At 54.0% G+C, this 25,169-nt stretch overlaps 1 protein-coding gene across 1 annotated transcript; it reads right to left on the bottom strand.

Annotated features, from left to right (window-relative positions):
* Positions 1–17,629: 17,629 nt before the first annotated feature.
* SELPLG (selectin P ligand) lies at positions 17,630–24,792 on the bottom strand. Its single transcript, XM_067539359.1, has 2 exons — positions 24,697–24,792; positions 17,630–19,370 (listed from the first exon to the last, which is right to left on the bottom strand). Exon 2 carries the CDS (start codon positions 19,363–19,365, stop codon positions 18,268–18,270), a length of 1,098 nt encoding a protein of 365 aa, XP_067395460.1. The 5' UTR covers positions 19,366–19,370; positions 24,697–24,792; the 3' UTR covers positions 17,630–18,267.
* Between the last annotated feature and the right edge of the window lie 377 nt (positions 24,793–25,169).

The following is a 25,169-nucleotide window of genomic DNA, read 5'->3' as shown; positions in this document are numbered from 1 at the left end:
TCCTATCGGTATCTTGCACTGCTGATGGTGCACACCCATGAATCCCAGTGGGATGCAAGGTGCTGGAAACGCAAACTGCGATTAAGAATAGCTTCGCATTTCCCCGTGCCTAGAAGTGGTGCCACCACCATCCGTGTTCCTGCAGACAGTAACAGCATCCTGTGGCTTGTGAAAGGGAGACAGCATTGGGGGGATGTGATGGACTCAGGCTGCTTTGACTTACAGAAAGAATTCAAGGGGTTTTATCTGGAAATGTGTATCTTCACTCGCCAAAGGGGCCAAAACAGAGGCTGGCATCTATCCACGGCTCTCACAATGGACTATTCGTAGCATGTGATTTTTAATTATTTGAAGGTAGAAAAGTAATTTGCAGGGCACAGAGAGATTCCTTTCCCGAGGTACAAAGAGGCCTTTATCTGAACCTGGTAGAGCTGGGTACGTCCCATCAGCCAGTGACTTCTACAACCCCTAGTTTGATTATTAATTTCTCCAGGGAACAATCTGACCTGCCCGTGAGCCGGCTATTGCATTAAAACAGGAACATCACTCTTCCACTAGCACCTTGAGGGCTCAGCTGAGATCAGGACCCCTTTGTGATAGGAACATCAACAGAAGATCCCCAAGTGACAGCTGGCCGGATGGCTGCATTACTAAATGCCCACTACCAGCTTCGAACACTTGCCCAAAACCTCAAGAAACTAAAGATGGGTCTAGCCAGCAGCCGAGAGACACCCCAGGGAAAGGCTCTATAAAAACACCTACACTAGAGTGGATGAAGATGGCTGGAAGGATGGCCCCGTGGTTCGAGTGCTAGCCTGGGGAACCCCAGGTTCAATTCCCTGCTCTGTCAAAGACACCCTTGTGACCTTGGGCAAATCAGTGCCTCCATTTTCCATCTGTACAATGGGAACAGTAGCCCAGCCCTACCCCACCAAGGTGGTATGAGGATGAATATATTACAGATTGTGAGGTACTATATACTACATTGGTGGTGGCCACAGACATGCTATGTTACCCTTCTGACCCGAGCAGTTAGCCAGTTTTCAGGGTCTTGTGGATTGTTTCTGCAAGGAGGAGAACTTGCTGATGGAATCAGGTATGTCTTTGACAAAATCCTGTTTATTTACAAAGAATGTACCTAAGCCCTGTTTCCCTGAACGCTAAACAGCTGGAAACAGTTTGTTCGTTCAGAGTCCCAAGCGTTTTTCCAGCTAACACTCTGCCCAAAAGTTCTGTCTCTCTCAGCTTCCCTCAGGGCCATATTAGTGTTTCTCTGGGCATCTTAGCTTCCCTTCTCTATGTGCTTCTCTGCTGTTTGTGCTCCTTCTACACACAGCCGCCATCAAATCAATCCCCCAGCACTGCATTTATCATCTCAGACCCCAGAAAACCACCTGGACCACACGGCCCAGCCTTTGCTCAGATTTGCATGTGGTCTGCTCTGTGGGGAGTGGTTTTCCATCATTTCAGCGATCTCGAAACAAAAAGAGACGTTTAACTGTTCCCTCGCTTTGCCTGAGCGGTGAGCAGCTCTCACGCCCAACAGCTGCAGCACGGTGGTGTGATTGTCCAACCCCCAGCACAACACAGAGATCAGCGGACAAAAATCCTAGATGCAGGTGTGTTCCTTTAAAGAGCAATGCAAGATGGGAAACCCTTCTCTAAAATAAAAGGCCAATCTTTCTGTGTGGGATTCACTCCACACCGGGGAGGTGAGGGGAAGCAGGGAGGGGGTACATCTTTTCTGCTCCTAGCCCCATACTCTGCAGAGGGGCTGAGAGACTGATGGATCTTGGGTCTTGTTCACTTTATCCCCCTCCCACTGCCAGCTTTGTCTGGAGTCCACCCTGGTCTTCAGTAAAATGGAGGCAGGCTGACTCCTTGGCTCCCTTTCATCCCCCAGCAGAGACAGCACCGAGTCTGCTCCAGACCACGACCACGAGTATGCGGCTTTTCCACCAGATTTCAGAGCCTTTGCCGGGTCCCAGCACCCGCGCTGTCACACAGATGGTCCTGAAGACGCAGTCCAGCGTGACGGCCTCTCGTGATTAACTCAAGATAAGCACGAATGCATGCACGAGCCACAGGAGGTGGGAAGTAACAAGGTCAGGAGAGGTTCCTAAGATGATCAAATGAACTTCTAACACCTGTGCAACCAGCCTCCCCGCCTCGCACAGCGAGTGGGCGCTGCGGGCTTTTCCCTGTGCTACATTTTCCAGGCCGGAGGCAGCCTCAGGGTTGGATTGCATGACTGCCATTGGTCGGTCTTTCCCACCCCGGTCCTCTCCTGAGACCCAGCCAAGCCAGCTCACCCTGGGATGAGAGTGGTACAAATTCAGATTTAGCACAACCTGAAGTCACGGAGCATTCGGCTGCTGGTTCAGCCTGTCATAGAGCTGGGGAGAGTGGCCTCCCGGTGTGGGCACTGAACCCCCCCGGCCCTAACGTGTGGGGAGGGTGCTGAGCCTATTTTACAGTTCTGGTTGTAGGGCAGGCTACTTGGAGCTACTTCACTGAGGGTGGCACAAGCCGGGCAGTTCACCAGGACACCAGCCTGGCCTCCTGGGGACTGTCCACGCACACAGCGCAGGGGCTGGGCTCCCAGCTTGCTGGGTTTTGGGGGGCATTTCTCCACATGGGTGTGGGGTTTCCTGCAGCTTCTTCAGTCTGAGCTGGGCCAGAGACTCACCTGGCAGGATCAGATTGCCTGGCACCAACTCTCCTCTGCTAAAGGCACAAGGGCTTCCCCGGCAGAAATGCTCCAGCCAGGAAGCACGTCCCTCAGCAGGAAATCAAGGGGACGAGGTCCGTCTGGGAAAGGCAGCGGGGCTCTGTCTGGACTACATTGTTCTCTGACCTCGCTTCGCGACTGAGAATGGTGATGGGAAAGCCTTGGCCCAGGACAGAGCCACGCAGCCAGCCACACAGAGGAGCCGTGGGGCAGAAACGCCTCACTGCAGAGAGGACAGCCCTGACAGCAAAGAGGGACGTGAGGACAAGGTGGGCTGAGTTAGAACCAGTGAGAGCTGCCATCCAACCCTAGCCTCTGATTCCCTTTTCTCCCCTTTGCTTATCATTTCCCACACAGCTCTGGTCTGACCGGAAGCACGGAAATGCAATGTGAGGGCCTTGTCCGGGCCCCTGGAGGAGATAAAAATCAGAAATCTCAGAAGGCAGGACCTGTTCTCTCTGGGTTTGCCATATTCTAGAGTTCTGGGCTGGCCAGAGAAGCGCTCCTGGCTGCTTTTCCAAACACAGAACTGCTGAGATCTGCCCATCTTTCTGGCATTATCCCCTCAAGGGAGGACACTCCTTTGAGGTTGTCCTGAAGGAAAAAAGCAGATTCCTTCCCAATCTGGATGGTTTATAAATCTCAGGGGCCCCAGGAACAGATCCTTAGAAGACAATCTGTCCGTCCTGCATTTACCGACAATGGGAATTTTCAAAACAGTGACAATTCTTTTACAAATGAACAAATATTCGATACAATCTTTTTTTTTTTTTCCTTGCATCACAAGAAAAAACAACTTCAGCTGGCAAGAAAAAACCACACTCTCGTCTATCTTTGGAAAATGGGCTTTCTTTAACACATGTTGTATTCCATGGGGTTAGGAAATTATAGTACATGCCTTTGAAACAAAATCTAAAACAAGAAACGCTAAGAGCCATCTTCAGCAGCAGGAGTCCCTCTGATGTGCGTCTCAGCTGAGAGCACTTTAATTATGGAAACGTGGCTGAATTATAATCCATAAATACACTATGCAGATCGGGGTGGACTCCAGTCACACAATATAATAACAACGCGCAGGAGCTTTCATTATGGAACCACAAACTTTTCATGTGGACAGAGAGGTCTAGGTGATGAAGAAAGGGTCTGTTTCAAATAAAAACGATCATGTAAATCGAAGAGAGTTCTTGTAAAAGAACTGGGAAATTTGGTGAAGATGGAGGTGATAGTGGATGACCAAATGGGCAGTGCTGGGGCCTGGATGAGTTTTAGGATGGGACTCATAGTTGAGTCCATATCACGGATAAAAAAGGTCCAGATTCAACAGCAACAAAAGTCCCAGGAGCTGTTCTTGAGAGACATCTGCCCTGAATGGTAGAAATCTCCTGATCTGAGATTTCTGCTGCCTTGAGAACAGTTTCCATGAGATTTCAGCTGGCTCTGAATCAGAGCTGGAAAATAGCCCCTTCCTGGCTGGGATCTGACCCTGAACAGAACCGTAGGGGCAGCTTTGGACCTGGGGGGTTCATATCAGACGCTCTAACACAAAGTGCAGGCATGAAGTGCTTTGATTTCCAGATTCAGGTGCCATCTGCATTAGTTCTCCACTAAGTCAATATTCCAGGGCCCTCTGGATACCAAGGGTGCAGGAACACTGTGTAATGAAATAGCCACACACACAGACCCCAGCTCTCAGAATCACTGGAGTCAGAGAGTTCTGCACTTGGGTTGCTTGTTTGTGCATTAATGACCTACTGCAACCTCAACTAATACAGCATCCATACAGTATATTCCTCACTGCCTTCTCCAGGCCTGGGTTACACGGATCCAGCTATGACGCCTCTACCATTTCCTTAAATCAGAGCTGTGGGGAGTCAAACTCACAACCCACTGCTCCCAAATCACAAAATTCTGCCACTCTAGCGGAAAAGGAGCAAGGCGTGTAGCCGCTTTCCAAGACTTCAGTCTCTGGAGGACGAGACTTGGACCTGGGGGTTTCAGCGGACAAGAAGTTGGATATGAGTCAGCAGTGTGCCCTGGTTGCCAAGAAGGCTAACAGCATATTGGGCTGCATTAGTAGGAGCATTGCCAGCAGATGGAGGGAAGTGATTATTCCCCTCTATTTGGTATTGGTGAGGCCACATTTGGAATATTGTGTCCAGATTTGGGCCCCCCACTACAGAAAGGATGTGGACAAATTGGAGCGAGTCCAGCGGAGGGCAACAAAAATGATTAGGGTGCTGGAGCACATGACTTATGAGGAGAGGCTGAGGGAACTAGGCTTCTTTAGTCTGCAGAAGAGAAGAATGAGGGGGGATTTGATAGCAGCCTTTAACTACCTGAAAGGGGGTTCCAGGGAGGATGGAGCTAGGCTGTTCTCAGTGGTAGTGGATGACAGAACTAGGAGCAATGGTCTCAAGTTGCAGTGGGGGGCGGGGGTCCTAGGGTGGATATTAAGAAAAACTGTTTCACTTGGAGGGTGGTGAAGCACTGGGATGGGTTACCTAGGGAGGTGGTGGAATCTCCATCTTTAGAGGTTTTTAAGCTGAGGCTTGACAAAACCCTGGCTGGGATGATTTAGTTGGGGTTGGTCCTGCTTTGACGACCTCCTGGGATCCCTTCCAAGCCTAGTTTTCTCTGGTTCTATGATTACAAAGTGATAAATGACGGATTTTACATATTCTCCCTCAGTGGGAAAGATTTACATGCACAGACAAGCCTGACTCTTAGTAAAGGGCTCGTTACCAAGAGAAGCTGGGGGTTTGTACCTTTCAAAAAGGGCAGAGGTAGCAGGATTCAGACTGGGTCCCGGTGCCAATCTGCCCATTTTACTTGTGAAACAGGCTTCTAAATCTTTTAGAACCAGTTTGCCCCAGCTTTAAAATACACAGATGGCACAAATAAGCAAATAATCTACCCCCATCCTCCTCCCCAGAGAGGAAGTCGCCATGGCCAACATCTGGATCATCTCTGGTTTTCCTTTAATTTGCAAAGTCAGAGCCTTGCACAAGGATGGATTCCTGCATGGAAAAATCACAGTCTGCAGATTCCTACTGACCCAGCGCTTAAGCTAACGAGCTCAAAGCCCTCATTTCCTGTGCCCACAGGCTAACCAGCTGCTGACTCATTTGTAAACATTTACATTCACCAGGATAAAGCAAGAGGAGAGCGAGGATTATTAGCCTCAGCTGGAAAATATTTGAAGCAGAGTATGAATGTAAACACCAAAAATCTTCAAATGCAACATGCAAACCATCACTTCCTCACAGGCAATTTGTTCTGATGCCTCTCTGCTGAATTCGGAGAACATCTTACCCGAAGGTGAGTGGAAAACTCCTAATACAGCCTGCAAATACAGCGCTCTCAAAAAAATATACAAGTTTCCCCTCTTTTCTTTGGGCTGATAGGATGGATCTTTGATGGGAACCCAGCCCTCACGAAAATTAAAGGATTCTCAGCCCTGAAACCCAAACAAACAAAAAAAAATGCTGCCTTCAGTTCACCCACAGCCCAGACGCTTTAGAGATGGCTGTTGTATCAGATGTCTTATGCTGCTCTAAGAACCCATTGTGGTGTAGCAGAACGCCACTACCATCAGTCTGCCTCCACGGTGTCTCAGCCACTGGCATTGCCAGGAAGGCAAAAGCAGCTGAGTTAAAGCAGCGGGATGAACATTTTTTTAATGCAGAGACAGACGTCTAAACGGGGGTTCAAATCGGGGAAATGACGACGTGAAATTAGCCTCTCAATCAACAGCCCCGCTGATAGCGGGCACGTTACCGGCACAGCTGAGGACTTCAACGACATAAATACGCCGTTAACATTTTGCGCTCCTGTCAGCGCCGCAGCAGCGGAGAGGGAGCTGGATTCTGTTCCGCCTCACGCATCATCTGCGACATTGCTAAGGTCCAGTTGCAGGATCCGGCTGCAGTTGAGAGCTGGAGCCAAGAGGATGCTAAACATGGGCCTCAGTGCCATTTTTAGACACACAGAAGAACGGCGCTGGGAGAAGAATTCATAGTCGTCCCAGAGGCCATGTGCCAAAGGAGACAGCCTTACGCGTCTGCTGTGTGTCCTGCTGGGAAGAATTACCCTCTAATGTTATTTTACTTCCCCAACCGCTGTTTTGTCTCTGTTTTTAATCTCTGTGGTCTTGCCAGATGAAGAGGGTTAAAAAATAACAGCACTGAGCTTGCTAATGAATGTCTTTCCCTAGTGTATTTTATGGCTTCCTACGAGCCCCTAGGCCTCCGAGATAGAGTTTGGAAAGCAGACAGATTTATCTCCGTTGCAGTCAGTGTTCTAAACACTGTAGCTAAAACTTCACGGCGTTTTTAAGAACTACTCACTAAAGTTAACAGGACTTGGGCTTAAGTAGAAATAGCAACAGCTGGTCCAAGCTGTACTCTGGAATAAATCAATAAAGACGCAGCGGGATTTGAACTCCCAAATGAATGCCCAAAATACATGGCGGGGCACCATTTCCCTCGCCCACCTCGAGGCAAATATTTGCTGCTCTCTGCACACGTGGCGTTCCCTCTGCCAGGACCGGTGCTGGAACCGAGAGAACTTGGGCAGGGTAGCTCAAAAGACTTTACAATCTGTAGCCTGCCATGGGGCCAGTTAATAACATCCACAAGAGTCCTTGGAAACCCCTGAACGATGAAATGATCCCGCAGCCCAGAACCGACGCTAGCGTTGAGTCCACTGGGGAGCGTGTGACCCTTGCAATTACTTAAAGGGTCACATTCTTTAGCTTGCACTTGGGGCGGGGGGAAACCCCCCCTGTGGTCCAGGAGAATTAGGCCTGAGTAAAGCCTGCAGAATTCGAGCCCACAGATCAAAAACCTGTTCCTCTGACGCTACGGCTGCTCCCGATCTCCAGCCTGAGGACACCCGCGATGACGCTGACCACAGCTGCAGTGCGAGTTGCGTTGTAACTGACATAAGCCATTAGCAGCCACAGTGGAGGAAAGCAGCGCCCATCCTCCTCCCGAACAAACAACCAGGCTGGCATCGCTTTTGTATTTACATGAAGATTCCTTATAGGGCTCTGCAGAGCCATGTTTCCATCACAAACCTCTCTCTGCCGGCACTCGCCCGCATCCCTTTGAAGGCCATCGCAGCAATGGAAATTCACAATTTATTACACTTTCGGGCCCAGGCCTGCACTCCTTATTCAGGCAAAATTCCCCTTGGCTTCCATGGAAGCTGAAGCAAGAGAGTGTATCATCTTCAAAAGAAATTTGGCCGGAGCATGTCTAACAAAGCACTGCGATGTACGTGCCGATGCTAAGGGCTGTAAATGGAGTTTGACCTTGAGATCCTTAGCGCCGGTCTTACACTAGCTCCAACAGAGCAGCATTTCTCAGCTCCCCAGGCACTTTGCATCATTGTCCCCATTTTACAGATGGGAAACTGAGGCACGGAACAGGAAGTTGACTGGCTTGAGGTCGCGCAGCAAGCCAACGGCGGAGACAGGAATCGAAGCAGGTCCCCTGATTCCCAGTTCAATGTCCCAGTCACGGAACGGCACTGCCTCCGAAAAGCACAGGCTCCTCCCACTGGAGCTGAAGGAGTAACTCCTGACAGGGGCACAGGGCAAGCTGTCGTACTTGCTGATGCCACCACTAGAGGGAGACAAGGTCACATCCCTGAGCCAATGCATTATGCAAGGACCACAGTGCCCTAGACATTAACTGGTGTATTGGTAAGAAAAAGAAGGACCGACCTTCATCAGCCTTTTCTCTTCCAATTTGCCTCTCCCTGGACTGCTGCTGGTGCTTCCCCCATAACAACAGGGCAGATGCAGCTTTAGCTGTTCTGTTCATCAGCCTGCATGAGGGCCAGCACGAGTCGACCGATAGCACTTCTTGCCTCCCTGGGATTAAGGCGGTGATCTCCGTGCCGGCCAGGGCTAAGTTGTCACAAAGCCCTTCTCCACTCCCCACCCCCCTACCCTTTTCACTCACAGCCCCTCGCCCCCCAGGAACACTGACTGCACTCATGCAAGCGGCATTGGGAAACCAGCCGCCCAGCTGGGGGTGAGCAAATGCAATGCCAAGACGAAGGGCCCATGCAGCGGGTGGCTTCTCTGACAGCTTGACCTGCACTGCACAGCCCAGCAATACTCCGAGCGCTCCTTCCTATTTTTACTGAGCGCCCCAGCTGTGCCATAGGCAGACGTCTCCACCGTTTACTGCATGCACTCACACACGGGCCCATTTCAGCCAGAAACATTCAATAAACGATCATCCCCCCCTCCGCGTTCTTTGCTGGGCCCCTCCTGGAAATAACATGTGGAATTACAAACTTTGATCACACAATCCAGTTTACTGCTGGTGACAAGAGCTTCTTGCCTGGGACGCCTTCGGGGTCAACAGACTTGGTGTAATTTTCCCCAACATCTGGCTCAGGGATTCAAGAGCAAAATGTGGATCCTATTAATTAGCACTAAAAAGGAAACTTTTTTTAAAAAAAACCCTATAAATGGAAACCCTAAATGGCTGAATTTAAGGGACTCTCAGGGTTGGCCTTTCTGCCCAGGAGTGGAACGGCTTGTTATGGAACAGCACGGCCATCAGCTATCTGGTAGATAATTGGGCACCACGGCTGGTATCTGAGTTTGTCTCCTTAAATTCCTCTCTTGGCAAAAGGTGGCCAGTCCTGCTGCAGGAAGTGTTATCTACAGCCTGAGAAGAGGGGGAGGATGGTTTTGTCTAGAACGTGGAGTCAGGAGATCGGGCTTGTTTCTGGCTCTGCCAGAGACGCGCGCTGTGACCGTGACCCAGCCACCTGCAAATGAGACGGGAGCTGTGAGGGTGGGTTACGTTTTCCAAAGCACTCAGCTCCTTAGATGGAAGGTGCTACAGACGTGCTGTGGATGGGTCAGTGCATCTACAGTACCGCTATAATGCAGGCCATAGAGACACTGCCCATCCCAGGCCACCCGGCTCACCTCTGATCTGCAGGCACCAGCTGCCATAGGTGACAGGAGACATCGGTCTGCATGACCCGTTCTTTCCTTGGCTTCTCTACAGAGAGCACCCTACATGGGGATACCAGGGTGGTTTTAGACACGGCTCATTCCTCCGCCCTTCTCATAGGCTCACAAACAGCCCTGCGGTGGTACTGGTCAGACTGGATTTGAACGGGAGACCAGGAAAGGAGTTCTGACAAGTCACAGGGAATTCCTATTCATGGAGGAGCATCTGTGTGCTAGTTTGTGCTTTTGAACTGCAACGGTCTAGGGAGTCTGAGGCCGTCTTAAACAGGAAACCTTTATTACAGAAGACAGCTACAACCACGCATGCAAACGGGCTCCATACAGCTCGAGTTCCTGCTTGGTCTCCTTTGTTCACCATGCACCACACCCCATCCGAAGCTCTGTACAGAAAGCAGAGTCATCGAGTGGCTGAATAATACACCGCAAGAAACAATATCATACAGGTGCCAACCTAGGCAAGCTTGCTCGCCCTGCACATATCGGACACACGGCCACCTGCATATCTATTTGAGCCAGTGGCTTGGCACCGGCTGTGAGATGCAGCCAGCGCAGGTCTAAGGAGGGCATGAGCTCTACCAGGATGACAGCTGACGAAGGAAATGCTCTAAATAGACCCAGTGTGACTTATGCAGCCAGCCGCCGTGTGGCAGACACCCAAAGCCGTCTCTCTCCTCCTTAGCCTTACTGGGGAAATTCTTCCAACGTCCTGGCGTCTGGCTGCAGTTTCCCAGCGATCAGAATGCCCGACAGGCAGCCTTGCTGGGATAGCAGGAAAGGGTCCCTGGGTTCTACCCTCGTCTCGGGTGTGATGCACGTTTCAATGGCTAAAGCAAAGGAAATCTCGTCTCCAAACTCCTCTCTCCAGACCCTCCTCGCCCAGCATTGGCCACACGGGAAAGGAGTCCGACGGTCTCTCAGCCAGCGGGCATTTCAGAGGCAGAGACCTGGAGTAACCACATCTAGAGCAGGGTCGGGGGGCATTGCTCCCGTCTCATTTAGCCACTTCCCCGCGGAGATTCTTCCACAGTCAACCCGCTCTCACTGGCGGGGCATGTTTCTTGATCTCCATCTTCCATGTCCCCGTCCATTATCGCAGCCCCAGGCTCCTGACTGAGCCCCCGGTAGCATCCTAAGTGACTCCCGCCCACCCACCAATTTCTGGATGCCTACAGGAGATGCCTAGGACCGATGGGGGCTGGGGGAAAGACTGGGCCGTGCTTGCACAACACCATGGGGGAAACTTGCACGGCCCCTGTCTACAGCGACGGGGCAAACGTTCACGCCTCATCCTGTGTCCGCTGAAAACAGTGAGAGTTTGGCAATCACCTTCAGCAGAAGCAGGCCTTAAAAGCAGAAAACAAACCCCCATTCAGGGCCTGAGCCAAAGTCCCTTGAGCCCACGGTAGTCCTGCCACTGACTTCAGTGGGTTTCAGCTCAGGCCCTAGGGAAGCAGCGTTGCCTAGAGGAGAGAGCACTGAACCAGGGCTCAGGAGACTTGGGTTCTGTTCTTGGCTTCGCCACTGGCTTGTTGGATGACCTTGGGCAAGTCACTTCACCACCCTGTGGCTCAGTTTCCCCATCAGCAAAACGGAGATAACAATATTGACCTCCCTTGTAAATCGCTTTAGGGATGAAAAGCACCATAGCAGAGCCAGGGATGATTATTTAGGGACAGTTGTTATTTTCAAATGATCGATGCTACTTTTTAAACGTAGGCTGGTGAGAACAGCAGCGCCAAGTCTCCCCCTCTAGTTTCTCACGGAAAACAAAAGAACTAAAGCAGTGCACGATGTTCTGGAAATATTTACTAGTTCACTCAGCAAGAAAGCAACACTGGCCTTTGCCTCACAAGAGCATTTGGAGTGATTGCAGATAAGCAGCTGCAATTCAGGGGGGAAATTGAGGGAGGCCGGCGCTGCCGCTGCTGGGAAAGCAGGAGGCGGCAAAATGCTTTGAGGCGCAAAGATTAGTTATTCGTATCCAGGGCCACATCGGTGCTGCGTGATGAGGGGTAGAATCCTTCCCACACAACTGCCTGGGCAGCAAGGGTCGGGAGTTTGAAAAGCGTTTTAAAATCATGCAGCGAATGAAGCAAAGACAGTTACAAATAAGGCAGCTGTCCACAGCCAGTCAATGTCATCAAACAAGACTATTCGTGTAATGGAAAGAAATGGGCTGTTCTTCGTCGTCAGTTACAGCAGGGCTAGAGCAGGCGAGACAAACGCTGGGTTTTATACCAGTATATACCAAATAGCCACATTGCCCATAATTCAGGAAAGCAATTACAGAGACGCTCCAGTCCATCCCTGAGCTGCAAACCAACATACGCGGGAATAAGGATGCTTTACTGACTTGGGGTCAGAGTAAGTAGCCGGCCAGCATCGCTTAGCATCGGGGGTAGAACACAACAACGGGTTTTATTGGAGCCCAAGACTTGCTGCTCTTGGCCCCACCTGTTAGGAGGCGTTAGCTCCTGAGAAAGCTCTTTGAGGTAGGGACCGGCTTGTTAGCGCCGGGGAAAGCATGGCCCTCTGGTGAGAGGGGCTTGGTTGGGGCGCTATCTGGCGTGTGGAAGTACAGGAGAAGGAGGGAAAATTCTCGGCCCACCCAGGTGCGGGCAGAAAGCTTTGGCTGAGTTTAATCACGTTACTTCCGTTTCAGCTTTCAATAAAGCCAGAGGCCAGGGCAGTCGCCTGGGTGGACGTGGACTGCCGGGGTACATCCTGCTCAGAGAGGCGCCCCCCATAGCGGCTCGCAGTGGGAGGAGGGCAGACGATGGCTATTGACAAGCCTGAGCTGACGAACTGGGACTTTTCAAACCTCGGCGCTTTCCAGGCGACGCTGGGCCCCTGTTGACAGCCATTTGCACTGTGTGTGTGTCTCTTGCACGAGCGTAACCTCATCGCTGCCATGTGGCTCTGGAGGGGCTCCCGCACACCTTACGCCCCAGGCTTGCAAGGGGTGGGCGCTTCCCAGGAGCAGCAGCAGCAGCAAAGTTGAAAGTTGCAAGCCGGCGTGTGACGAGAGGGGAACGGTCGGAGGGGGCGGCTGGTTTTATTGCTCTAGGCCACCCACACGGAAAAACCCTCCTGGCATTAGCAGCAGAGCAGAAAACCCCTTCGCGTATTTTAACGCTCCCTATTGTTAAATTCGGTGCACGATTTTTTTTTTTTTTTTAATAGAAACGAAAAAAATCTTCCATCCAAGATACGCCTCCTCCTGGCACTGGCTCAGAGCGGCCTTGCCATGCAGCCCTGAAATGGGCAAAGGTTAAGCGCCATCTAGTGCCAACACTACGTTCCAGCGTAAAACCAACCACATCTTAACCAGAGCTGAGCACGGAGCTAAAACCAACCAGGCGATTCCTTTCCGCTGCTCTCGGTCGGGATGAGACACACGGGGCCACCCAGAGAAAGTTACTTTGCGCCCCGGACACGGGCAGAGTCGGCAGCTTTGCGTAAGTCCCCAGGAAAGTTGCTTGCAGGGCCTAAAACATGAACAGAGGATTGCTCCGTGAATTTCATTACGTCCGTCAGGCAGATGGACACGACCCCACACTGGAAAGCTCCCAGTCTCAAATTCCATTTCTTGGCTTTCAAACTCATCCAGTTAAAAACGTTCGTCTCCAGTGCGCGTTCCCGCAGAAAGAAGTCCAAACCAGGAGGCTCTGCACCGTGCTGTCTCCAGGCAGGCGTCCCTGGCCCGCTAAAATGAAACTCCCTGGCTGGCTGCCCAAGTTCCAGCTGCAAAACCCCCTGAGATCGCCTCATTGCCGTGGAACTCAGATCTGCAATGGTTATCAGAGCCAAGACAGGAAGAGCGGTTTTCTCCTGGACCTGCCCTTCAGCGGGAGGACAGTGAATTGCTGGATCTTGGGAGGGTGCTTAATACCTACAGGTTCCTAGGCGCGTCCTGGTTCTCTCCAAGGTTTCTGAGAAGCTCCTTAAATCAAGACACAGACACTCTCTCTTGAAACAATTTAACCACGGGCTGCACTGAGCACATCTGCACTGAACGGGAGCCCATCACTCCCCCTGTCCCAGCAGGCAGAGGGGTCCGTGTAATATAAAAGCCAGGCCAGATTCCCTTGGGCCAGTCTAGTCTAAGAGCCAAACTCCTACTCAGGGTATCTCCCTGCATGATCACGCTCACCTAACTTCAGGGGCCAGGGAGACCCAGTGCCCTCAGTGCCCTGCTTCGAAGCTCGCTCCGGGAACAGAGGCCCAGAATGGGCCATGCAGTGCGTAGCTCGTACGAGTTTCCACGGGGCTATGACACACTCGGCTTATTTGCCACGCTGCGCTGGGAGGTGCAAAAGCCTGTGACACAAGCTCTTCAGGGAGCCGGCTTCCTTCTGTGGTCAGCCACTCCAGCAGTGACTAAACATTTCCCAACAGACCCTCCAGCCTCAGCACCCGTAACTTCGTCTGGAATGAGAAACCAGCGACCGTGCAAAAGCTCTCCCCACTGGCCAGTCATTTTTTTCCCCCAAGGAGCCAAAGGATTGTGCTAGCGAGGGGGGGGGGGGGGGGGGATTCTTGCAAGCCCGCCCGTGGCCCCCCACCCCCAGAGCAGACGTGTGGTCCCTGTCTTCCGTGCCCGGACTCAGGAGCAAGGCAGCAGCTTGCTGGCGGTTTCGGGCGAGCTGCCCCGTGTGCATAGGGCTTCCGGGGGTGTTTGCAGACTCAGCCTGACCCTCTCACGCCGCTGTATCAGCCGCTGAGTAACGGGGCCCTGGGGTGGGACGACGGTGCCCGTGTGGGCTCCTGGATGGGGCCGTTTCCTGGGTGCTGTTGTGCTGGGAAGATTTGAGGGTTTGCCGCCCACGCTCTTGGACAGAGGCACCGCCCAGCCCAACCTTGCGGCCGCCCTTTCTGACGCCTGCCTCTGCTGGATGGATTCCAGGTGTCTTCCGGCCTTATACACCCACAGGCCCCCTCACTCTGTTCTCCTCTGAAATCGCCCTGGCCCCGGCCTGGCCCGCCTGCCAGCCAGGCCGGGGAGCAGTTATGGGCCCAGCGCTCAGCCGGAAGGCACGGCTCGCCCCTGTTAGCAGGCTGAGCCCCACGGCCCAGAGCAGAACAAGCCCTTTGCGAGGTGACCCTTTGGACACCGGGCCCAAAACCAGCCGGTGCCCGGCTTAACCTGGCGCACGGCCCCAGGGCCGCAAAACACAGCCCGGAAACGGCCCTGAGAGCGCGCTCTGAGCCGTGGACTGCGTTAGCAGCTGATCTTCGTGAGAGGAATCTGTGCGCTGCTGGCTGGTGCAGAGCAGTGGCATAAACTCTCTGTGCCCAGGGCTTGTGATGGGCCGGGTGGTAACCCAGGCCCATATCCCGGGGGCTATGGACAGGAGGGGTAGGGCGGGAATGGAGGCCCAGGAACAGCAGGGGACTAGCGATGGGCCGCACAGGGAGTATCATCTCAGTTTTACAGAGGAGGAAACTGAGGCAGAGAGAGATGACACTGCCTTTCCCATGCTCACACGCAGCCGGGAATTGAGCCCTGGGTCCTACTCCAGCGTCTTAACCACGAGCCAAGCCTTGCCTGGAATCAGGGTCTTCAGCAGAGCCAGTCTGTGAGCAGCCAAACTAGCGCGGCTGGACTGGAGCAGGCGACCGGACTGGCTGCCCTGTTGGATTGGGTGGAAGAGGCAGCGGCGCAGCACTTAAGCCAAGCAGTGCATTCGCCCACAGCAGAGTTAGCGCGTTTGTCCCCGTCCTGCTCCTGCCTGGTCTCATTCCAGGTAACCTCGCCCTGGCCCTGATCTCTGGCACCTGGCCTCTGACGTCGCCTCTGACCCTGGGCTCCAATTCCTCTCTACCAACTCCTGCTCCGCCCGTGAGATCTAACCTCCGCTCCATCCCCGAGACCCGAGTCCTGCGCCACCTGAGAAGCAAGCCCACCCAGGCCCCGGTCCCTGATCCCTTCGAGTTGCCACGGAGCGGCCAGATGGGGTTCTCTGCTCAGCCTTGACGTCTGCTGCTCTGCTGGCGACCCCACCTTCACTCCCATTTTCCCCCTAGCCCCTGCAAGCGCAGGCGAGCTGGTGATGAAGGCAGCAACGTAATGGTCACGCTCACAAGCTTCCTGCAACTCAGGTAGGCCTGTTACTGCTGCGGGTAAAACGGAGGCTGCCGCGCCCAGCGGATCGAGGAAGAGCAACGTATAGCTCGGCCTGGCTGAGGCACGGAGGGCCCCCCAACTAACTGCAGGCTCCTGGGACTTTCCCATGTGCAGAACCATTTCCTTCTCTGTATCTGCAGCTGGTCCGTTCGGCCAGCCAGAGCTCGACAGAGCTCGGAGCCCCTGCAATATTTATTCCAACGGTGGCAAACTCGGTACACGGAGCGTTAAAAATAATGGCACCGCAGGTAGCTGCGACTCCGGAGTGAATGACACACTATGGCGCCCAGGGCAGAAGGCCCAGACCAAGAGACGCCGCAGCAAACAGCAAGTGTCCTCTGGTCTGTCCCCGTCCCTGCTTCGTGCTTTCCAAAGAGGGGAACCCAAAGCCCCGGGACTTGGACAGTCCAGAGAGGAAGGGGGTCAGAGAAACGCCACCCAACATTTCCCTCCCGGTGCAGGGTGCCGGGAACAGAGCAGGCCCCTGTTTGGGACCTACAGCAGAGCTCGGCATTGAGGGGCCACCGCCCGCCACGCAACACTGGGGATTTGTGGGCTCCCTCGTCTGCAGCCAGGCCCGGCTCAGAGAACGCTAGGCTCAGAGAACGCTAGGCTCGGCCTTTCTGCTGGCGGGAGGGCAAGCCAAGGCCGGAAGTGCCACCCAGACACAGGCGAAGCCTGATTTTGTGGGGGGGGGTCTGGGAAGACGGGGACAGGGCCCAGCAGTTCAGAGGCAGCTTGCCACGCCGGCCTGCGTACGGAGAGATCGGCTCCCAGCCAGACTCCCCAATGGATTGCGGGCCACATTCATCCTTGGCGTAAAAACACCCCTGAAGGCTGGGGAATCTGGGCCTGCGTTGAGTGGGAATTGTGCCAAGACAGCGGTTCCCACAGCTCAGCAGCCATTCTGGCGCCCCGCTAGGCTACGCTGCAACCGTCAGCAGCAAACGTTGGAGCGGGAAATCGATCGTTTACCATGCCATATCCGGCGAGGAGGATTGGGGGCTAGGGAGAACCCAGGTAGCTTTCCCTTAGCAGCACTCTTCTACCGCCTGGGGCGCCTTTCCCACCCCTCTGTCTCCAGGTCCAGTGACCCAGGGTCCCCTCACGGCAGCACGTGCGAAGGACTGACTCTTGTGCATGTGCACGAACGAGCCCAAGGCCCTGGGCCGAGTTCTGCCTTCAGGGAGCCCAGGGCAAATCAGGAACAGCTCTGTTGAAGCGAGAGGACGTCAGTGAGCTGGTAAGCCTACAAAATACACGGCAGCCGGCAGGACCCCGCTGCTGTAAATCCAGAGTCGCTCTGATGAAGTCAGTGGAGTTACTGGGGATTCCCCTTCACCAGAGCGTAGCTGATGGAGCCTCGCGGGTCCCCTTCACACAGGAACCAGCTGGCATTTGCAGCTGGCAGCCCCTTCCCTCCCACCGAGGCGCTGGGCGAGCGCAGGCTCCCGTTCCCTCTCCTTCCTGCTCTGCTCGTGCGGCAAAGGGCAGGCTGGAGACCTGGGACTCCCGATGAAGAGGGGACCCAGATGAAGAGGGCTGTCTCTGAGCAGCCCCCCCTGCCCTTCCCCTCTAGGTGGCCCAACAGCTTACACAGGGCATGTGAGCCCAGGGCCGTGACTTTCCCACCCTGACTTTCCCGGATTGCTGGATGGCCGCGGGGTCTCTCCCAGTACAGAAAGGAGGAGAGCCGCTGTCTTAAAGGGCCCGGGCCAAGCCAGAAAGGCGTTCACAGAAGAGACTTAACCACAGACAGGTGCACGGAGATTTTAATGAGATTCATTTGAACGAGGAACATTACATTGAGATTCCTTCACCCGTTTAAGTGCAAAACAGTCGCTTGCCCCTTGTACGTTAGTATAAATTAAAGCAGCACCCCGGCTGTAACACCGTCTGGGCCAGTCCCACAGCTGGGGTAACTCGACTGGCTTCCTGGGGGGGCTGTCTAATTCACCCCAGCTAAGGATCTGGCCCCTTGCGCATAGCATCAAACACAGCAGGCAGGGGGAGGTCAAGAGGACAGAACAGCGGTTTCAAAATCCCCACGCCGGGTGGGGTTAAAAAAAAAAGCCAGTGACACCCCGACCCCGTTGCTCATGCTCTGCTGCTCCTGGCAAACGCCGTTTGCTGACGCTTTATCTTGCGAGATGCCAAGCGCCTACGGCTTTTGGGGCTGAGATTGCATAACAACTCACAGGACCAGGCCCTGTTGTGGCTACAGACAATGGGTCCCATTCTCGTGTAACACAGACCGAGGCAACCTTAGGACTAGTTAGATGGCCACCTGGGCCACCGCATCCAAGAGAGCATCCCCGGGCCGTGTCGGGATGGAGGGTGGGTCACGCCAGCGCCGGGACAGTCCCGGACACGAGAATCCGACCCCCCGGGCAGGTGGCGAGGGCTCTAATGGTCTGGCAGGAAGCTGCTCAGAGTCAGATTGTCTCCTTCGGTCTCCGAGCCGTTGTCCGTGGGCAACTTCATCCTCTTTATCTTGCTGGGCTGCCCCCCGTTGGCCACCGGCTCGCTGTCGGGCAGCAGGGCCGAGATACACACCATCTCGGTGTGGTTGCGCTGCTGCGCCTGGTAGATGCGCTTCTGGCGCCAGAGCAAGCTGGCGAGGACGGCGGTGCAGACAATGAAGGTGCCAGCCACAAGGGCCAGGATGAAGAGGGCCAACAAGCATTTCCCCACCAGGATGTTCGTGTGACTGGGCGGCTTCTGCGTGGAGGCTTTCGCTGTGACAGAGCTGCCTGCCCCCAGGACGAAGCCAGGCCTAGAAGGGGCCGGCTCTTTCGTGGAAATACCCGAGGACTCTCTTGGGGGTTCAGGTGGCGAAGTGGGGGAGATCACCTCCGGTTCCTTCACTACCGCTGACCTGATGGAGGAGCCATTCTCCCTGCTCTCTGCGCCGCCAGGGAGCATTCCTTCTGTCCCAGCGATGGCCGCTTCCGAGAAGACGTTGCTGGTGCCTGGCGTTGGGGCCGCCTTCGCCGAGGTCGCGAGATGGCTGCCTGCTGGACCGCCGGCAGCTTCTGTGGAGATGTCGTCAGAGGTGGCAGGAGACCCAGGCTCAGCCATAAAAGAAGTATAATCAAAGGAGTTTTCTTGGGGGGTGCTTTCATCTAGCAGGTCAGGACTTGGCGAGAACTCGTTTTCATCCCAGGCCTGCCCCGAAACAGCCGTGGGGAAAGTGTTCGGGTGCCCGGCGGTGGTAGCGATGATGGTGGTCTCTTCAGCAGAACGATTGGACGGCTTCTCCTCCGCTTCCCTCTTGCCACGGAGAAATACGGGGATGTCAGCGGTCCCAGACCCTGCCGCGTCCCACGCCGACCGGCCCCGGCTGCCTGGCTGAGCACCCCCGTCTGCAGGAAGCCTTCCCGCGGCCGGGTTCTCTCGAACCGCGTCATCTTGGCCACTGAGCTGGACGGCTGGCAGCTTGTAAGCTGGTGCCTGGAGCAGGCTCAAAAGCAACAGCAGCAGATTGATCCAGATTAGAGCCATTTGACCTAGGAGGAGACAACAAAGAGACCAAATTAATGGTTTAAAAAAAAAAAAAAAAGGCTGAGGAGTCTGAGAACTGCAGGAGTCTGAGAGAAGTTGATAAAAACATCCCAGCAGAGAGGAGCTCAGGCCACAAACCGAGGGCCCAACATTTGGGCGTCTCCGTTCTCTGTCTCGCTGACACTCACTGGGTTATTTCCCACAGCAACACTGCCTGGAAAAGTCTGCCTACCTCAGAAGATAATCACCACCCCTTGTCCCCACATCACGCCTCCGTACCCTAACAAACCCCTTCCTTGCCTCCAGCATGTGCCTGGCATTAGCAGAAGGATTACACCTGGGAACCACACCCATGGATGAGGGCGCCCCTGTGCTAGGTGCTGTACAGACAAATGAAGACACCCGTCTCTGCCCCAGGCAGAGGAGAGACTCGGCAAGGCAAGGGGTGGCGGAGGATGATGGAAGAGAGCGAGCAGCATTTAGCTACAGCATGGAGTCTTGGCCCCGGGTTCCCGCAAGCCGTCCCTGTCGCTGATGGGGTGTTAGGCGGTGCCCAGAGCGGCTCCAGGCAGCTCACTAACAAAGCTCAGAGACGCCCCAGGTGACAAAACCCAGACGAAAAGTGCTGCAAAGCCATCAACCCGACACCGGCTTCTGCCTGACGACAGAGCGGGCTCGAGACGACGCCCTCTCCTTAAATCACAGCCAAGGTCCCTTCGCTAACGGCCACATCTGCCCCTGCCACGCCACCTGGAGATCGCCGCCTTCAGCATCCTCCAAGCGCTGGGCTGCAGTCTGCCGGGCCATGCAGAAGGCAGCCTGTGTGTGCGGACCACGTGCCAGTCTCTGCCGGGGCACTCACCCTTATCTGATCGGGCATCCGGCCTCCGGTGTGTCTGCAGCAGGTCACGGGCCCCCACCACTCCCGGCCGGCAGCCGCCCAGCTCTGAATGCACCCAGCAAGTTTTGGGTTTTTTTTCCCCTCCCTCTCAAGCTTCTAACCCCTCCCAGTCCGAGTCTCTCTGCTCCGGAGAATGTGCTGCTCCGTCGGGAACCCCGCTGGAACGGGCCAAAAACCCAAAGACTCTGGGCGCTGACGGAAACCCAGCACCGCTTGCATTGTGGACGCGTGGGTTGTATCCGCCGCCCCGTTAGGATCCCCCCCGCCTTGGGGAGGGGGCTTGGCCTCATTAGCAGCCATGGCATAAAAACCTTAATGCTGCCCTCCCACCCGCAGCTGGCTTGCAAAAAGCTGGGCTGTTTTACCGCCGGGGAATGACAATGAGCCAAGGCCCAGCCACGGGTCCCTTGCGTAACTTCTGCCGCTGCTCAGAGCTGGATGGGTTGAGACAACGCTTCTCTGGTTGATAGGGCCCAGGAATCCAGCCCAGGAGTGGAGCCCACCCGAAACTAGGCATGCTACACAGTATAAAAGAGACGGGCCTTGACCCACGGAGCTCCAACAAAACCAGGGGCGGGGGAGCCCAAGGAAGCAATGCAGCAGCACAGGCAGCCTCCCGGCGCCCCTCTGCAAAGCCGTCGCCGGGCACGCTGGGGATTTCGCGGAGGAGTTGGGTGGAGGACGGCGTAATGACTCCATGGGTTCCTCCTGGAAGCTCGTCTTCTGCAAACGCCTTCCACACTCCTCCCGGTTTCAATTCCACCTCCTCGCCAGGCTGGCTCTGTAGGGTGGGTCGCATTGTACCCTCCCACCGAGCTGCACAGCTCTGCCTCTTTGCTCTTACACCCAGGAGAGCGTCGCTTGGTGTCATGCAATTTATGGGGGGGGGGGCAGCTGTGAGAGGTGACTCAGGCAGGGGGGACTGGCTAGCCACACCACTGCACTCGCGAGCACAGAGGAAACCACTGTCAGCCCCGTCGCCACCCCCCCCCCCCCCCGTTTCAAACAGGAATCAGCTCCACCTGTGCAAACAGCTGATAAAAAGCGATGCGCTGGCCGGGGTTGCATGCGTCCGGTCTTGCATCATCCCTCCCCCCCACAACCCTGCGCAGCCTGGCGCAGGAGTTGTATGGTACATGGGGGGCGTTCGCTGATTTAATTACAGCTGTTCTGGCATTCGGGGAAGCTCCCAGAGCTCTCCAACTGTGTTTAGATAAAAGACCAGTTCACCACTGAAATGCAGCCTCCTCTGGGGTAGAACGCGGTGATTTTTTAAAAAGATGCGCCGCGGCACGTCCCAGAAAATGACCATTTCACCTGGATGTCAGATTCATCAGTAGGGGTCAGGGTAACAGGCTGTAATTACCCAAGGTGGAATTTGGCCCAGACAGCAGGTTACTCCTGTAGCCTTATGAAAGGTGCCTCCATATTTTTGAGGCACCCCAGTTGTCAGGTCACTTTACACCTCAACAGAAAGATGGCATTTCCACCTGCTGATCCCTCCAACAGCCGAAATCCTAATGCGGACAACACCCAGGGCCCCCACATGGAGCGGGGGAAAAGGGTACACTTTACTGGGGCCTGGAAGCCCAGGGGGGCCCCGGCCCAGGCTGCACCCCCCATAACCCCCATTACAGGGGGGGGGGGGGCGTGTTAAAAATTTGTACTGGACCCAAAAAAATTATGCTTGGGCCCTGACGACACCCATCTCCATCTCACGGTTTAAGTGCAGTTTGTTCACCCTGATCCTCGGGACAATTTGACTTGCACCATTCATGCAGAGACCCAGCTGCAGAGTTCCCACCCGGCTTATCATCCTGGTAGGCCGGGACAGCCCCGGGCCATTGCCTTCCACATGCTTAGGTGACTTTGGGTTCATTTCTAGAGGGACAGCCTGGGTGTGTCTGGGTAGCTAGAGCAGCTCCATCCAGATGGAGAGAGGAAGTGTTTTCTGGATGGGCAGGGAGATGAAGCAAGCCACAAAGAGGATGTTTGCACAATAAACACACCCAGAGCGAAGACCTTTCAGAAGCAAACAACATCTAGGCCAGTGTGAAGGAGGAGAACATCTGCTCCGCCTTGCATCCAAGGGGCGGCACGCCAGCCTCCTGTGGTCAAGGGCGTCAATAATCGTCAGATTGACAGCCAGCAGGTACTAAAGAAAGTCGACTCCTGCTCTGGGGGATGTCACTAGCTAAGGACCCGGAATCAGAGTTTGCTAAAGCAGCTTTTGACAGCGGACAGATCTTCTGCTGGCTCAGAGAGAAATACTTTCTTCAGTTCAATTTATTCAGCTGGTTCAGTTCAATGAAAAGCTCATCTGAAGTTGAGAAGCTGATGGGCAGTTGAAAAAGCAGGAAAGTTTGCCTTCTGCTTCCAATCGATGCATAAAAATGATGTGTGAGAGGATAAAATACCAGTTCTAAATCTTGAAGGGGTTGCTGAGCAGAAAAAATTAGTTCAAATCACTAACTACAGATAAAACTCACTGATTTAATAAGGGAAATGTTAAGTGCAAAACATGTTTGCTAAAGGTACCTTTTTCCCCTTATGCATCAAGGGCATTTAATATAGTATTATTTAAAAACAGTTTTTAAAACACTGGCTTTGTGCATTTTTAATTTAATTCCAACTTCCATCCAAATGCAAAACACAAGTAAAAAATTAATCTCACAAAGAAGAAATGAAGCATTCACCGTTTTCTAACATCATCAAAAATGTAAGAATTAGGAATCTGAATACATGTACAGTAAGCTACGTAAGTGCCTAAACAAGAGAGAGAGAGTATATCCTCTTGCTTAGCAAAAAGTAGTAACAAATTATACCAATCCATGTGAATCAACCTTTTTGAAAGACGGTAACTACAGCACAAATTCAAAACCAAACTAAAATGGCCGACTTAAATCAAGCTTTCCTATTTGCTGATTTAAACTGTGATTAGAACAGGTGAGTTAAATCGCTTGGGTTTAAATCCCCCCTCGTTTGCAAGCTGTTTTGGCGGGTGCTGTGAAGAGCTGAGGAACAATTACTTTCCTGTAATTTAAGGCCCTGCGGGGTTTCTTCGGCAGAGGCGGTTCAGCTAAGAATGAAAGGCCCTGTCTTCCCAGCTAACGGGACGCGTGGGCCGTGGATCAGCAAAGGAAGGACTCACGTGTCCTCCTGTCTCAGAGGCAAGGTGCATGCAGCGTGAGCGGCTGAGACATCAAAGTGCTGCCAGATAACGTTCCAGAGAACTTCCACGTTCACAGTGGATCTGAATTTAGGCGAGACAAATCCGCTGACTCTTACAGAGCTGTGCCTTTGGGCATCTCCTGACAGGGCTCCCCGGGACCTAACAGAGCTTTTCCAGTGCGAACCCTCTCGCAGAGCACCCTAGGACACCCAGAAGTCAGGAGATGCACAGCAGTTTAGGTCACTGGAACATCTTTGGAGTCAGGGGAGCTGTGCTGAATGACGCTGGCTGAGGAGCCGGCCCCAGACGTTTAAGGTTGGAAAAGAAAATCTGTGGGAGGAAGGCCAGTTTCAGGAAATGGGGAGCAAAATCGGTGCAGCCATGAACCAAGGGTCAGGAGAGGATGCAATTACAAAACAAGCAGGAATTCAATCACTGGAACATTACTCATGTCTCCAGCCAAAACACAAAGGTGGAAACATCCCCGCCTGTGACCTCCTGGTCCCTTGTCCACCCTTGTCTTTTCTGGTCCCTTTCCACCCTACCTTTAACAGCTGAACTCAGGACGCTCTCACGCGGCATTAGTAAAACGGGGGCTGCTTTGAAATCCCATTACACGTCACATCTGTACGGAGGCCAACATGCAAGGGAAGCTGCTCCAGATCCTTTCACGGAGCGTTATATTAAAACACCAAGACCCCCGTCTATAAAGGCAGTGCTCTCCAGTGTTCTAGAGCCCAGGCTTTCTCTCCCAGCTCTGCCTCGACTTGCTTCGTGACCTTTTCCAGGTTAATCCATATATTTAACACAGCTATGCCATTTCACCCCACGTGCCTCAGTTTCCCCCATCGATAAAGACAGGGAGAGCGGCGCACAGAGCTCTACAGCAGAGCCCCACACGGATACTAACGGCCCCATGGCACCGCGTAGGAAAGATGTCAGGGGTCACATTTTGCCCTCCTCAACAGCCGGGAAACCCCACTGCCTGGGCAGAGCAGGGTGTGGAAATCAGCCCAGTGGGGCTAGCGTCAGTCTTATGTCTGGCATTTGAAATGAAACCTGAGGCCCGTCATCCTAGTGGACCTGCAGCATTGGCTCATGCCTTGCCCTCCAGGAGTTTCCAGCCGAACGGTTCCAGGAGCTGCAGCTGTTACAGAAGATCTTTCAGTCAACTCTGAAAATGCCCGGGTCTGACTGAGCTCCAAACCCACCCACCCACCCAGCCAGCGCTGCCTTCCCCACGCCGATAGCCGCTTACCCTGCCTTGTAGAAGGCTTCACCTGCAGATGCCCGGTGCAGCGTGTCTCGGGGCAGGAGGGGAACGCCTAATGCTGCCTCAGCCGGCTCATCTCTGCCAAACAACTGAAACGAGAAGTGGCCCTACCTACGATAATTCAGGAAGCCTCCCCACCGGCGTAAAAGCAAGAGTCGAAGGCGGAAGAGAAGTTGTGGTTTGGAGAGCACATCGCGCCGCTCCCAGAGAGAGCGTCACAGCCGACGAGGAGAACTGCCACCAGCCCCCACCGACCGGCTTTTACGGGACGCGTCACTAGCTGGGCAGCCAGCAAGTCACAGGGTATCTCAGACCCAGGCAGGGCTGAGCAGCGTGATAAACATTAGCTAGAGCAAAGGCAGAGGCAGGAGAAGACGGAAACCTTGCAGCTGCGCCCAGGTTAAATGGGCCCCAAGAGTCAGAATTCAAGGGGGGGGTAAATGTAGTACAAAAGAGTC

This window comes from Emydura macquarii, unplaced genomic scaffold, assembly GCF_026122565.2.
Source record: "Emydura macquarii macquarii isolate MOO-44397 ecotype Brisbane River unplaced genomic scaffold, CSIRO-AGI_Emac_v2 contig_554, whole genome shotgun sequence".
In the NCBI taxonomy this organism is placed as follows: Eukaryota; Metazoa; Chordata; order Testudines; family Chelidae; genus Emydura; species Emydura macquarii.
The sequence above is the reverse complement of the archived record's forward strand: the minus strand, read 5'-3'. Positions and strand labels throughout refer to the sequence as shown.

Bases quoted from the DNA above. Each gene is read 5' to 3' on its own strand.
- SELPLG (XM_067539359.1), bottom strand. From the start codon at position 19,365: ATGGCTCTAATCTGGATCAATCTGCTGCTGTTGCTTTTGAGCCTGCTC.